At 39.5% G+C, this 16,553-nt stretch overlaps 1 protein-coding gene across 2 annotated transcripts in view; it reads left to right on the forward strand.

Annotated features, from left to right (window-relative positions):
* The window catches only part of LOC121529239 (trafficking regulator of GLUT4 1), a 30,527-nt gene extending 23,210 nt beyond the window's left edge, over positions 1 to 7,317 (forward strand). The window contains exon 5 of one of the 2 annotated variants that reach the window (XM_041817013.1): positions 340 to 7,317. In XM_041817013.1, the coding sequence (XP_041672947.1) occupies positions 340 to 356 (17 nt within the window). In that variant the 3' untranslated portion in view covers positions 357 to 7,317. The remainder of the gene's footprint in view (positions 1 to 339) is intronic. The other variant, XM_041817014.1, reaches the window with a different exon arrangement.
* The last annotated feature ends 9,236 nt before the right edge of the window (positions 7,318 to 16,553 follow it).

Here is a 16,553-nt window from a genome sequence, read left to right on the forward strand (position 1 = left end):
CCAAAATATTTTGACATTTGACATGATTTTGTCAATGAAAACAGGTCAAATTGATGTTCAACTGGGTTTAGGGAGATCAAAATTATGAAGACATACCAGGGTGTTACAGGAGGGAGATACAGCCAACAAGCAGCAAACATGCACCCAGTCTGAAAGAGATAAAAGTGTACAAATCAGGACAATCAGACCTTTAGCCACCATTGAAAAGCCAGCTATAATAACAAAAGAGGCCCCACACTTTGCTAGGAAATTTGCTTTGTTTCTAAGTATTATTTTTTTTTTAAAGATTTTCAACCAGCCCTAAAGTTTTGTTTCATTCTGCTTTTCTCTTGTCTGCAGTGATATTAAAATCCTGATAAAACTGGGCTTGAATTACAGGACCGACTTGATGACAGCATCTGACCGACTTCCTCCCTCCGATATCCTGAAGCACTATCCTTCTCAAGCACCTGCACCAGATGAAAAAAACATCTGTTCCTGTACTTTGCTGTTGTTTCTTGCTGCACGAAGAGCATGGTCTGCCTGACGCTCTACCTCCAACACGACCCAACGACCAACCCACTCCTGAACCTATGCTCTATTTTGAAACGGATGAGGAAAAATTGATGGATCATGAGATGCTTTTTCCATTCTTATGCAGAATTTCATGCGTACTTCCTCAGACCACTTTTCTCATCGATGAACATGCAGGTCTTTTGTCATGGGAATTGGCATCTGTCTCTATGGAAACTGGATTATTCTGACCTCTTAATGAATCTCCATGCTGCAGGTCCAGTTATGAGCAAACTGTAGGACACGGTTTTCACTTTTTGATGCCAAAAAATAGAAACCTTTGCTGAACTGAAGCTGGAAGATGCTGCAGTTGTGGTTGTTTGACATGAACTGAAGAAGAAACAGTCAGTCTTGTAGCGGTAAAGGCTGGAAACACAAACAGAGTGACCTGCTTTTAAGAAAGTGGTGGATTGTTTCATCATTTATCTGCTCTTGTAGGCGTTTGTAGAGCACACACAAGCATCTCAGTGTTTCACTATCCATTTTATAAACATAGTGCACAACCATCAATAACAGATCTTCATATTAGAAAAACACTATAGGATGAATCTGTGATATCCCATACTTTTCCTCTCATCAAGATCCAAAACAACATTGGGTTCCTTTGTCTCCTAATTCTTTCTGACCTCCTATATGTGGCTATCAGCTCCAAACCTATTGGTTCAAAGAATGCTCACATAAAAATAGCCTCTTAGTCTAGCCTTATTTTCAAAAAAGGCCCAGTCATCTTTGAAAACTCAAGCTGCAGAGTACATTGTTATTTCTGGGGACTATTTTTAGTGGCGGATGAATCCCTATTTAGTCTTTACTTGAGTATTGTTAGAATCAGGACTTTCTAAATGACACAGATACACATTAGTTTGACTCCTCATGAGAGTTGATGACAATGAGTTGTCTCTTTGGTGGCAGGTAGTACACACCCTCCCCATCTGATTGGCCAATTAGACTTTACATAAAAATATGGACATAGTCTCAGTGAAGTCGACCACCGTTTCTTGAAGAGGCATTGTGAAGCATAACAAAAGCGGTTGCCATATTAGATATGGTTAAATCAGCTAATGAATGAATATCTTGATCGTTGAACAGGTCCATCAAGCTAGCCTAGCTCATTATTTTGCTAGCATTTTCTACAAGATGAAAACAGCATGATAAAACGCCAGGTCATTAAGGGATGTAAGTGAAGCTTAGCCTTTTTATGCAAAACTTTTGCCTTAATATAATGTAACAGATGATATTTATCCCAGATTCAGCTTTTATATGGGCTCAAGTGAGGGTTCCATGGTTTTTGGAGCCAGCCCTAAGTGGACTCTTAAGGAGCTGCAGTTTGTTATACTTCAAACCTAGATTTGTTCTCAACACTGGAGATTGCTGACATGAATTTGACCTGATTTCTACCAGAGAACAATGCCTCCTCACAGCAAAATCAGCAGTGTTAATCAAACACCTATAGTTTATTTTTTATTTTTTTACGCTTTCAAAGTGTCTATATTGGTCCATACTACATAAAGTTATAACTACGCTTAAACATTTGAAACTATTGAATATTTTACAGTATGACAGAATTAAATCAACCGTTGATGGCTGAAATTTAAGACTGATGGACACTGGTTTGTGTGAATTTTACATGCCGCTATTGTACAGTGTTAAAGGTTTACTCAATCCAGTGTTATACTTTTTTAAGACTAATGAAGAGTTGGTTACATTAGCACTACACAGCAAAATCACTTGTGTTGAATTAACACTGACAGTGTTAAAACTAAAGCTAGAAAAGTTTATGTGTCCACTCTTTTGAGTATTAATTAAACAATTTGGAAAGTGTTAATGTTTAACTCTGTCTCATCTGGTGGAAATCTGAGGCATTTATCATTTTTTGTTTTTTTACACGGTACAAAGCGGTCTCAATGTTTATAGATTGCCACCCCACGTAAATGATGAAGACTGTGCCCTGAGTTGATTGTCTGCACTTTCTCAGCTTTTACAGACCAACCCATTATCACAGTCAGGAAGTGACCAACTTAGTAGATAACTTCACTCACGGTGCAGAAGAGTTTAATGTAAACAAAATAACAATAATAATTCACCACAAACAAAAGCAAAGGAATCTCAGCAGTGATCACTGTACAACAGGCAACATCTAAACACAATTTAACACTCACACTGCACAAAGGCATGATTGGGAAAACTGCCCCCTAGATTTGACATGGCAGTGGGTACAGAGTTAGATTAACTTTGAATGGATCAACACTATCAAACAACTCCAACACTGAGGGGCATTTACTCTGAATGGAGTTGAAATTACACTGGTTAAAGAGTTAAAATCAGCTGTAAAAAGTCTAACACTTAACACTGCAGATTTTACTGTGCCCCCGGTTCTGTTCCTCTTCAGAAAGGAGCTTATGACTGTTACATGCATGCTGCTTTCACTTTGAGCTGAAACATTTAAATTGCTGATGGACGCAAGAGATGTTAACCTTTCTTCTGATGACTGACAGGAAACAAGGTAAAAAAAAATAAATCTCTGTTTTCTTCCTAGAGGACTCTAGCAAATCCTGCAATATCCTCTTATTGATCCCCTTTAACAGATACAATTGGTCAGCTGTAAATGAGAAAACAATACAATAGGAGCTTTATTTCAAAAGGTCACATCCTGTGCAGCCTTGGTTGTAACTCAGTGCATTCTTTCATGAAGCATTTTTTAATGATAACCTTACCAAAATAAAGGGTTGTGAACAGAAATAGTAACTAAGTGTTTAGAACAGATTTTTAAATGTTTAAATTTTTTTTAATTTGTTAACACAGAAATAAACTACAGCCTCTTCCAGGTCGATCATAGAAGGAATTTGTCATTTTAAATCAGTGTCATCCTCATCCAGTAAAAACTCAGAAATTCAATTCTAATCGAATTCAGTCCGGCCTCTTCAGCCACAACATTTAGCCAGTGAGTGTTCTGTTAAAGTTCTTTATGCTCCACGTTTTGGTCCTTCTGCTGACTTTCCCCCTTCATTTTCTTCAAACATAACATTTGATTTTTAACTGTGTACTCTACCTCTCTATCTCCATGAAGAAAAGCAGCAGGAGTGTTTGAGGAGAGGGTTAAGTGCTCGGCTGTGGTCGCCGGGACGCCTAAGTGCGTCTCTTTGCCTGTAACTGATTCCAGCTGAGTCCCTCTGATTCAAACCTATTTAATTATTCTGTCTGACCGCAGTATGTGCAGCGTTTTCTACTTTAATGGATGTGAAGTGATCGGCAGTTTGATGCTGCTCCCTGCGATCTCCAGGCCCCTCTATTAATTTGGGAGATTAGGGTTACATTTCCACCACAGATCTGGGCTAGCCATGACTTCCTGTGCACCACAATGTGCTCTGACATGACATGGATCAGCGTTATTACTCCTAATTTGGTTTCATTATCTGTCCAGGCTTTTAATTTAAGTCCCCACACCCCTTTCTTTCGACCTTCGTCTATTATTTTTTAAGTTGGTAATTTCAGCCTGACTCCTGCTTCGTAACATATTTCTGTGTAACTCTGGTCTTGAATCACAGTCATTCAATCAGATGCTCATCCTCTAAATCCTTTTTCAGTATCAATTCTACAGCTAATGTAGGATGCCAGCAAGCATAACACTCAACTGTGTCACATTTTCATTACTTATTCATCCATATTGTTAGGGTTTTAAAAATTATAGCAAAAGTTTTGAAGAAGTTTTTCTCTCTATTTTCCCTATATTGCCCTCCCTTCCACAGTTTGCAGAAACTCCTCAGTTTTATTGGTGCAATGCATCTTGGGCCTATCAAAGCACACTAACAATCTAGCATATTTTCAGATTGTTCATTTGATCCGATTTCATTTCTCATTGCAACACCTTACAAAATCAAAACCAGCTTAGATGTAAGGTGCACTTGGGACACGACTTTAGCAATGAAATTAAATGGCCTATAACTAATTCGAAGTTCTGGTTTAATAGTTAAATGACACCTCATCCACTGTTCACAATGCTCGAAATGCAAAATGCTGCTGATCCATCTTCATCTGGTCATTTATAAACCTAAAATAAGCATTTTTGTTCTTCTCCAGTGTCTTAAAATCCTCCAGGGATTGTTTGTGATCTTAAACTAAAGCATGAAAACCCACATGAACAAGCTAGTTTAAACTAGCACGGCGTTGTGACACCTTTTAGGGTTTACCTGCTGTCTAACAGCTTCTTTTACACCGCCATAGAGCTCATCTTGTCCTTGTTGAATCAGCTTCGTCTCAGCTTTCAGAGCCTCAGTGTGACGCTGTGCCAAACACCTGAGTGGTTGCCAACCTGCACAAGAACAGCCCTCACATTTCTGTTAGCCTGTTATATTTAATGTGATAAGCTAACAGCCACTCCTTGGACGTATTAGACAGAGGGAATAAAGCTGTTGTTATGGGACAAAATCAGCCTTTATCTTATATAACCTGTGCATGTTTACAGTATTTATTACGGGACGCTTTTACATGAGACTGTAGCCTCATTTAGCAGGAAAGCTAACTGAGTAGCACTTTGTATATAAACAGTTTGGGGAATTGTTGAATCGACAAAGTTACGATACCTTCTTTTTCTCTACATGTCGTCATGAAGACGTAACTGATTTAGTCGACTTGCCGCCAAAAAGTGTTTTCTAGAAGCAGGAAGGAGAACGCACAGCTCAAAGCTTCAAAAGACAGCAACACATTTGAACCAGTCATTTGGCGTCTTTGCGTAGAGGAGAGGTCAGACGAGGTCCAGCTCAGAGGTAGAGAGTGGGGGCAGAGTGGAGGGTCGTGTAAACTTGCCTCCGTCTCACCCACACCTTCACGCTACTCACTCTTGTACTGTATGTAGCATGCCTGTTTACTATTCACATTATGCAAAAAAAAAAAAAGAGGTCCCAGCTCGATGTCAGTATGAATGCTAGCTTCCCTGAGTTTTGCTATGGTTGTGTACTTGTACACGGTTTTGTATGGACTTTGCTTGCGCTACCTCTCAGAGTTGCCTACAGTGTTTTATCAACAGCGCCTCACATCATTTCAATTTGATGAGTTTAACTGACTGTTAAATCCTTCGTGCTATTGTTTGTATTTTTGCTCTTTTGTGCTTTTGGAGATTTTCACAGCTAACATTGTAAATGTGATATTAATGTGCAGGATTTTTAATGTGAACACAGTCCCACATCTTTACAGTCATTTATCTTAACTGGCAAAAGTTCTGTAAATAAAAGGACTACAAATATTAGCATATTTAAAGGTACAAGCAGAAAACTGCCGATAATCAAGTGGTCTTACACTAAGAAATCAACAGTTCTGAGGAAGATTTTTGGTTGATTATAAATGAAAAATGGATGCTAGCTGTACAGGGGAAAACTGTAACAAGCCAAAATGGTTTGAGTCATGAAATAGTCAAAATATGACCCACAATAGCTATACTATAATAGCTTTTCTGCTAGTGATGGTAGCTAACTAAAGAGTCCCACTAAAGCTAAAAAAGTTATAGTAAAGAAAGACAAACACACGTCCAAATTTTTGGCTCCACCACACTAGTGTAGCTACTGTTAGCTAATAAGCTAAAATAGCTAACATGGCAGTGAAGTATTTTGTTTCGCTTGACATCAGCTAGTAAAGCAGTGTACTGTTTTTTCTTTTATGCTAGCTGGACTCAAAGTAAACTGGAGAAAAAAAACATAGCTGACTGTTTTGACTGTTGGTTTACAATGTTTAGTTTTCTTTTAAGCTAGCAACATTTCTGAAAGGTGTATAGAAAAAAGTTACGTTAATTTAAAGCTCTGAATGAATATGCTAGCAATGCTTACTCTTAAATAAACCTGATTAACAATGCTGTACAACCTTGGCGACTCAAGCTTCAGATATTTTCTTCTCAAAGGGATTTTACCAGAATAGCTCCAGGAGCCCCTCCAAAACTACTTACTTGGCCTTACACACTTCCTAGAGAAACATGAAAAACATCATCTGTAAGCCAAAATTATCCGAATTTATGTAGTGTGCTACTGGACAGAGAAACATGGACATACTTGGAATTTGGCTGTTCACTAATGTTTTCTTGACATTCACTAAATAATTCAGACGTACAGTTTAACAATTCATGTGCTCTAAATGTTGGATTTCTAAAATAGACTTTCAGGCTTTAGCAACAAAAGGAGTGACTGCTGACATTCCTCCAACATATACAATAATAAATGGAAATATCAGATGATAATGTAGCCAGTTCAATAGGATCCCGCTAAGTCTAGGGTCAGAAAATAAAATATTTACTCTAACATTTATTTTTATCAGGGGGAAATGCTGAAAATCTTCCACAGAACTCCACCAACTAGTGTAAATAGATGCTGTATTTTGTGGTTAATTTGACGTTCACACTTTGACACCTTTGAAATCCTCCTGTATTTATGTTGTTTCATGTCACCCTCTCACTTTATCCTTTCAATTATTTTTGTAAATGCCCCTTTGACACCTGATCTTTGTATTTTTATATTTCTATTCCTATTCTCCGGATCACTTTTGTATGATAATCTACTGTTTGTGACGCTCTGTATTAGCTGCTTCCTGCTCGCTTTTTTAAACTGCAAGGTTTGGAGGGGGAGGACTCTGTTAGCATGAATAGACTTCATTATGTCTTTCTCTAATTATTGATTGCTATCTCCTGACACTGGACTCTTTCTGTGCCTGTGCATGCCTTAAATTGAATGCTCTGTGAAGCATCCAGAATGAGTATGGGTGTACACACTACATTTATCAAAGACACTATTGATCTTGACTACTGATGTAAAGTATCTGAACATGTTTGAAGGGAATAAATCCCAGTTCAATACAACCTCCTGTGAGTCTGCTTATGGTGAATCAATGTGAGGCAGCATGCTCAAAGATATTCCTGGATATGACTTGTGCGATCACTGAAAATTCCCAGGAGTTTAATGCATGTCTTTGTACAGTAACAGGAAGTGTTCACATCCTGAAATGTATGTTGTGGGTCTGATGGTGACTCACAGTTTTGTAAGACATCAATGTATGACGAACCACTTACTGAGAAAGCCACTATAAACACCCTATAAAAACCAGTAATACTGCAGGCATTAATAGAAGCCTAGGGGACCGCTTATGATGCTTACAAGAAAGGCCTTTCTTCAGGTCAGGCTTTTCCCCAAGTGAAGGAGTTCAAGTATGTCAGGGTCTTGTTCACGAGTGAGACTGTCAGGTGGATTGGTTCAGCAGCAGTGTTGCAGGCTTTGTACCAGACCATTGTGGTAAAAAGGGAGCTAAGCCAGAAGGCAAAGCTTTGTCAAATTACCAATCCTCAATGTTCCAACCCTCACCAATGATCATCAGCTTTGGGTATTGACCAAAAGAATGAGATTACTGCCACAAGTGGTCGAAACGAGATTCCTCTGGAGGGTGTCTGAGCTAAGTGGTAGAGATAGAGTGAGAGGCTTGGACATCCGGAGGGATCTCAAAGTAGAGCCGCTGCCACATCACGTCAAAAGGAGCCAGTTGAGCAGCTCAGGCATCAGAATCCAACTGGAAGACCCCTTGGTAGACCCAGAACTTGCTAGAGGGATTATATATCTCATCAGCCTTGGAACACCTTAGGAGGAACTGGAAAACGTTATGGTATGCGGGGTATGGGGGATGTCTAGGTTGACATACTTTGCCTGCTTCTACCGCAACTCGACCTCAGATAAGAGGAATAAGATGGATGGATGGATCAGTCAAACTGTGTCTTGATATCTTTATGCTTTCTTTTATGCTATCTGGATACATTATTTACATTGTAAATATCCATATTAATTATTGAAACAGTCCTTTATGTATTGTATACTTCATATGTTATGCATACCTTTAACTAAGCCTTAAAGACCCCGTAAAGTGAAAATAAATCTGTGTTTAGGTTTTTTGTATGACAGGTCACTGTGTTATGAACCCCTAAATCAAATTTCAGTCAAGTAAAATGTCTCCAAAATTATAAAATTAAGCTTCAAAATCATTAAAAATGAGGCAGTATCCAAAAGGCAATTGACACCCTTTGCTAAATGTTAAAAGCGCCCATGGTTATGACGGCTACCATGACAAGAATTTAAGAATTTCTCTGGCTTTGACAGTTCGTGATTGTTGGAAATACTGAAGTAATACTTAACTATGAAATATAAAACATAGCAGCTGATGTTTTTTTGTAAAGTGAGACTTTTTGGTGCAAAAATTTTACATCAATTTTGTACCTTTAAACCCAGCATAAAACCAAACTTAATGTGGCTGTGCAGTATACCTTAAAGCTAACATTGCAAAGCAGATGGACTGGCCAGACTGTTATCAGGCATATCCATTTTGCAAAGCTCCAGTCAGGTACGATTGTGCCAGGTCTGAGAGGGACTGGACCAAACAGCATCATTGGAGGAGAATGGTGCCGTAGCTACATGCAGGGTTTAGTTGTACTTGGAGCCAATAGCAATGCTTGCAGCCGGTGTAGCACTCAGATGTAGCTGTAATATGCATTTTTATCAGAATTTGAACCATTTTTCAAAAACTACACCAGCTCCTTCCTGTCAAGCTCAGGCTTCTACAGGAGTTGTGCATGTCTGATGTCTCATTTTGCCTTGTCGCTCTGATTGACCCGTAACAGACAAGACCATCATCCAATCACCTCCTGACAGCCCTGTCCTTCCCAAACACTTTGTATGGGAGTTTTCGCAGATTAATGTGAAATATGTCCAGTGCAATGGATATATGAAACAGTCTATCTGGTGGGTTAAGTTACCTAAAAGCCAAGAGAACTTAAAAAAAAATGTTAAAAAACACAAACACATTATTGGGAGAAAGTGTCCCTTTCATCAGGACAAAAAAAAAGCACAATCACAGTAACAGTGCTGAGTTAGATGAACAAGTATTAACACCTTCAGTCTGCTGGAAAAGCTTCAATAAGAGTTCATGTCTATGCTTTCACTTTGAAAGGTCGTTTTGGTTATTTATTTACAGTGACGTGAAGAAATTAAGAAAGAAAACAAGCAGCGGGAGACGTAACGACGGGCGATGCTTCGTTTCTTACACCCTGTTTCTAGGACGACAGCGCAGGTTGTCACGGCAACCGTCGGCAAGGGAGTGAGAGGCAGCCTTGGAACCTGGGACGGAGGCAGAGAGGGGGAGAGGTCTGACTCCCTCTCTCCTCTCACTGCTTCATTTGAATTTTAGATTCTGATAAATTATTAAGAGACTCCACTGCTGAAGCTACAACTGGAGAGATCAGGGATGATGGGGGGGGTGAAGGAGATGAAGGAAAGGAGAGAAGGAGAAGAAGGAGTAGCTGCAAGGAGGATGGACAGAGAGAGAAAAGATGCTAAGAAAGCAGACTGAGAAAGTGAAAGCAGTGTTGTTTGTAATGGAGATGGATGGAGGAGTCTCTTGGTGTCTCTGGGTGTGGGTGGTTGCAGTGGGAAAAAAAATAGACGAGGGAGGAAACAAAGGTGGAAAAGCAGCCAGACAGAGAGATGAAGATGGAGGGGGGTTGGAGGGGGGAGGCGGTGTGTCATAATGCAGATGAGTGTGGAGAGATGGAGCAGCAGGAGAGGAGGAGAGTGTCTTTGTGTGTCAGTGTGTGTGAGTGTGTGTGTGTGAGTGAGATGAAGACAACAATAACAGACGGGAGAGAGGAGGTAAGTGTCTGTAAACACTGAGAAGAGAAGAGAACAAGAACAAGACATGTGCATATCAAAGCCTGGAAAATCTTCTTCCTCGTCCCACTGATGTGAAAGTTTGCTTGTTTGGGGTAATTTTACATCCCTTAGGTAAAGACATCTCTTATTATATATGTGGAATATGATTTTTGGCCTCCATTATGTATGTCATGCTTTAGTAAAAATCTGGGACTACAGTTTGGAGTTAAATAACGACATTTGTGCAAAGTTTAAATAACATCCTTCGAGGAAGGGTTAAACATGAGGCCTAATGACACTGACTTTGACCTCCAAAATGTAATATGCTTATGCTTTAGTCAGAGCAATAATTTGTGGAAAGCTAATAAAAGATTTCTTTAAGCATTTTGTAGACACAGTGCCTTTAAGAAGTATTCATCCCATGGGATGTTTTACCCTGTAGTGCCACATTATGTAATAACGCCACATTATGTAATAACCCTAACCATAGGACTTAGTGTGGGCTCCAAGGTATGCCCTACCCAACAACCTTGCCCAAACTCTAACCGCTTAGTGACTTATGCCTAAACCTAACCCCCTTTCAGGGCTCTAGACTGAACACCTAACCTTAACCCTAGGACTTAAGGTGGGCTCCAGGGTATACCCTACTACCTTGCCGTAACCCTAACCGCTTAGTGGCTTACAAAATATGGCATTATTACATAATGAATTGAAAATGTATTACATCATTACATGTTATTACATAATGTGGCGCTACATACCCATTCATTGATTTTTTTAATTTTGTATTCTTTGGGTCATTGTCTTGCTGGAAAATAAATCTTCTTCCAAGCCGTAGTTCTCTTGCAGATTGTCCTCCTATTTTTTGCAGCATTCATTTTATTCTCTACCTTTACGAGCACCTCCAGGGCCAGCTGCCAAGAAGCATCCCCACAGCAGGATGCTGCCACCGCCATGCTTCACAGTGCGGATGGTGTGTTTTTATGCTGATGTGCAGTGTTTGGCATCTTGTCTGATGACCAGAAAGTGACATTTTGGTCTCAACAGACCAAATAACTTTCTTCCACTTGACCATGGAGTCTCCCACATGCCTGTTGGTGAGCTATAGTTGAGATTTGATATGAGTTTTCCTAAACAGTGAATTTCTCTTTGCCACTCACCCATAAAGCTTTGACTGGTGAAGAACCAGAGCAACAGTTGTTGTATGCAGAGTCTCTCTCATCTCAGCCGCTGAAGCTTGTAACTCCCTCAGAGTCGTCATAGGTGTATTGGTGGCTGCTCTCACTAGTCTCCTTGTTGCACAGTCACTCTGTGAGGACAGCCTGATCTAGATTTACACATGTACTATTTTCCTTCCATTTCTTGAAGATGGATTTAACTGAAATCGGGGAGATGTTCAGTTCCTTGGAATTTTTTCAATTCATGCCCTGACTTGTACTTTTCAATCACGTTTTCTCTGAGTTGCTTGGAGTGTTTTTTGTCTTCATGGTGTAATGGTAGCCAGGAATACTGATTAACCGGTGACTGGACCTTCCACATACAGGTGTCTTTATATTAAAATCACTTGAGACACTTTCACTGCACTCAGGTGATCCCCAGTTCACCAGCTGTGAGACTTCTAGCACCAGTTGGCTGGACCTCTACTGAAATAGGTCAGTCACTTTAAAAGGGGTGAAAATCATGGCAATTACTTTTTTTACATTACATATTTTCATATAATTGACATTACTTTGTAGAAATCTGTTTTCACTATTACATTAAAAAGTTTTTGAAATTGTTTTTGATTAAAAAAAGCCAAATCATATTGACCATGATTTATTTAAAAAAAAAAATCAGTAAAAGTGTGAAACATCCAAGGGGGAAATACTTTTTATAGTATACTTTTTTAAATGACTCAAAAACATGGGATAAAGATAAGGCCTAATGGCCACGACCTTTGACCTCCAAAATGTAGTCAGTTCTTCTTTAAATCAAAGTGGATATTTGTGCAAAGTTTGTAGAAAACCCCTTAAAGAGCTCTTGAGATGTGTTCATGAGAATGACCTGGACGGACAGACAACCCATGAAGACAATATCTCTGGCCTCTGCTGCTCCTGGTGTGGAGGCATCAGTTCCTGCATTTTACCTTACATGTTGCTTTTCACTGAAGCCCAAGCAAACATGAATCCATATATCTTATGTTACTTGGTTTTTCTGTGATAAGTATTTCTCTTTTTTTTCTAATTTTGCCTTATTTATGTCATTATCTCAAAATAAAAAGTTTGCCCTTAAAAACTTAATAACAAGAAGAATGCATTCACGCAGAGAAAGATGATTTATAATCAGAATACAACAGGGTAGATAAGATTAGATCTCATAGGGAAAAATTAAATTGGGAAAGCAGACTAGAAAACAAAAATGAATGCATGTCTGCTTAGGGCCTCCATACAAATAAGTAATTTGGTTGTATCTGCCAGATCCTAGCATATTTATCTTGTATTTTGAGGTAACAATGTTTTTTTTTTGTGATTAGAGTTCATCCCAGATGTTTTGGGAACCTTAATTTATTTTCATTCCGAATAACAAAGCTGACGTTCCCATAACAACTGATTAATTTATCTCATTATCATAAATGATTAAGCGTATTTTCTCTTGATAATAAGATCATCTTCTTGATGAAAACAAACCAACAGTCTGCTCACTGTCGCTCTGTGCTGCTGTTGTCCTACCTAACACAGTGAGTTAAGCCTATGTTGACCTGATGTTTCTTCTTGTTCTGTAAGTAACAAAAATCCCCCAGCATGCCCTGCTCCTCTCTTGAGGATTTCTCTGAATTCTGTTGCTTTTGCGTCCTCGACCTCCGGGGTTGCAGCGTGACGCTTCCTGTTTCTGATGATGTTTGTCGGTTTACAGGAGGATCAGGGTCCGTTCCCATCAGACTTTAGAGCTGTTTGTGCGTTTGATGATGAGCACAAGTTTTTACTTTGTTCTGACCTGACTGCACTGTGGAGGAGTTATCACTTATTTTCTTACAGTCTATATGTTTTGCAGTCTGTGCTGAGGGTAGTGAATCGTAGCCATGAAAAAGTAGTATCAGATATAGGCGCAGGTATGTGTGGCTACTTTACTGCCTCATATGGACAATGATTGCAGATGTTTTCTATGGGGGGAAGGGGTTACAGGGGGATGACATGGTTAAATAAAAACAAAGCACACTGTTGTACAATGCATCTATATTAGACCCTACCACTCCTAAACCAAATACAAGAAAATATCATGACTCATACCTCGCACTTGCCGCCACACTCCTTTCTTTTGCCATTTCCTATCAGAGTGGGAGGTTTTTCTGCAGCTGTCTCAATTGTGACAATATTCAGATCAAAACTGAAAATGACCTAAGAGTGGCAGTGATGTAAAAAGATCTGTAGCAGAAAACAAGAACAAACAAGCCTCTGAAGTTATTGCAGACCTGGAAGTAAAAAAAAAACCTTGAAAGCAGACTGTCACCATTTTATTATTTTTAGACACTTCTTCATCCCCAGAGAGTCAGATTTAGAAAAGATCTGTTTAAGGCAGAAGTGTCCAAACTACAGTCTGCTGGCTGACTGTGGCTCATGGTCCATTTTAAACTGGCCTGAAGCAAATTCTAAGAATAAAATTGAATGAGGCCTACATTAGGCTATGAGGCTCATGTTTGACTGTATTGTATTTCTTAGTTGTGACACTAGGGGGTGCTGTTGTGCAGTTCTGTAAACAAATATTTTGACAACAAGGATTCTTTGACATTGGAATTGAGACATCACTTTTATGGTAAACATAACTGAAATGATAAAATATTGATTTATAATGCCCTGATGAATAGAGACTAAAGGATTACGGAAAAAAAAATATATCTAAAAATGATTTGATTGAGAGCCCCCTTGTAGTGGAATTTACATGAATTTGATATAATCGAAGCCAGTCCAAATATTAGTTCAGCCTCTGTACAGTTGTAATAAATAGAGAAATTAGCTGTTAAGTTAGTTATTATTGGAGGCTGCCTCAAGTGGCTCCTGGAAGAAGTGGCATTTTTGTCCCTCCATTTCTCAGCCTCAGAGGTATTGATTGGATTATAATCAGTGACTGCAGTTTTCTTAAGTACCTGCGCAGTGTGATTTAATCTGTTAGCAACTTAAACATGGCGGTCAGGACCCGAGCAGAGACGGAGGAGACTGATGGTGCGATTACAGAAGATGAAGTGAAAAACAAACAAGAGGAGACAGTTGGAGAGAATTACAGTCAACCTTGAGGGATTCATTATCCTCTCCCTGACTGAATTATCGGATCAATAAATTGAATTAAGAGGAGCCACCTCTTCTGCTTGATCTGCAGTCCTGTCCTGATGTCCCCTGTGGAACCAGTCCACTGCTAATCACAACGATATCACTCCTCATCTGTATTTTAGAGGTTTTAATGTTCATCTATGTATAACCCCCTCAGTGGTGAGGAGCTCAGACCCTGACTCAGACCCCAATTTGCCCCCCCCCCCCCCCCCATCCCCCATCCCCAGCACTTCATCATCACCTCAGAGATAGTTAATAAAGCTTACTCACTTATATTAGCATTATTATTATTAATATTTTAGGGCCGTAGGTGTTTAGTTCCCACTCTTTTTCTTTATTTTTTAAGATTTATTTTTGGGCCTTTTCATGCCTTTATTAGAAAGAGGAAAGACAGTGGATAGACTCAGAAACAGGAAAGAGAGTGGGGAGAGACATGCGGTAAAGGGCCACAGGCTGGATTCGAACCTTGGCCGTCCGCCTGCGTGGGTAGCGCGTTAAACCACATGATCATCTGCGCTCCTTCGGTCCCACTCTGGACCATTTTTGGGGCATTCGACATGCACCAATTTACATGAAAATTGGCACACAAAGAAGTCGAACACAAAGAAAATTGGCACACACCAAGAACTCAGAAAAAATGAGAGGTTGATATAGGTTTCAAAAATGGCCCCTGGGAATTGCCTCAATAGCACCACTTTTCATGCTTTTACATTTTTGGCCTGGTTCAGGGGTCATACTTGATCTAAACAGTTAAAGGGATTTAATCCAACAGACTTGTACTTCGGCATAGAGTGAGATGAGACATGGATGATGAAAAGTCCCTTGGGATATTTTCATAGGTCAAAAGGCGTGGCTGTGGTGTGGCTGCATTTTTTTGACAAGCAGGAAGTTGTTTATAACTTAGCTGTGCTAAGTCCAATCAGACTCAAACTTCCTGTGTTGATGAAGGGTCCATGTCTGCATACATCTTTATCGTCAGTTTTAGCATACATTATAGCGCCTCCAAATGGTGACAGGAAATGTCAAGGTTTACAGTGCAAGCTGCTGTTTATAGACAATCCAAAATATCCACATCAAATAAGTGTCGGGAATGCTTTAAGAAGTGGCGCCATGTCAGTGGAAAAAATCGTTTTATATAATGGTGTGGCATTAGTGGCGTGTAAAACCCCCACCCAAAGATGTTGGATGTATGTTCGCCAGACAGACATTTAACATAAACGAGACAACGGTTTGCCAATACATTCTTCATGCCTTTAATGCGCTTTATCTCTAAATTGAATGACTGTAATAAGAGAGATCAGTGCATATTTTTGGGGTTAGTGTTTTGCATTTGATTAATGAAGACAAGAGGATTGTGGTCAGCGCATACAGTAACGGGACAAGTAGATGAACTGACGTACTTCAAAACTTCACTCCGGCCTCAACCAGAAAACCCCATCCTGGGCATTTTTTTGAATAACAGAGGTAGGCGGAGTTAGATCTGAGCCAGGGGGTTCACTCACACTTTAAAAATTGCTCAATAGCACCCCCTAACAGTTTTCAAAGATAAAGCCTCCCTGACTGACACTGTCATACATTTATGAAGTTTTGTGGGCAGATGCGTTTGGGAGAAATCATCAAAAAAGACTCTTGAGGTGTTACTCTATCTCAAACTGGAAATATGCCATTTTGAATAAAAAATTTTAAAATTATATTTGATGGTCAAAGTTTTACGTCAAAAGGTGTGGCCATGGTGATTTTTTTTGTTCGCCATGCAGCAGGAGGTAGGACTTTTTTATTGTTATGACTCTTGTAGAGCAATGAAACTTGACAGAAAAATTCTAAGTGGCATGTTGAGTTTAACCTGGGATTTTGAACAATTTTAAGCATGTGCATAATGTCAAGACATAGAAAATGCCTCTTGTAGCCATACCATAAATCAAACAGGAAGTCCACCATTTTCAAAGGTCATGACCATGGCGGCAAATTTCAATGTTTCGCCATAACACAAGGACTTTGCTATCACGGAAACATAAGGCAAAATCGCCCAAAATCTGTCAAA

This window comes from Cheilinus undulatus, linkage group 21 (assembly GCF_018320785.1).
Source record: "Cheilinus undulatus linkage group 21, ASM1832078v1, whole genome shotgun sequence".
NCBI lineage: Eukaryota > Metazoa > Chordata > Actinopteri > Labriformes > Labridae > Cheilinus > Cheilinus undulatus.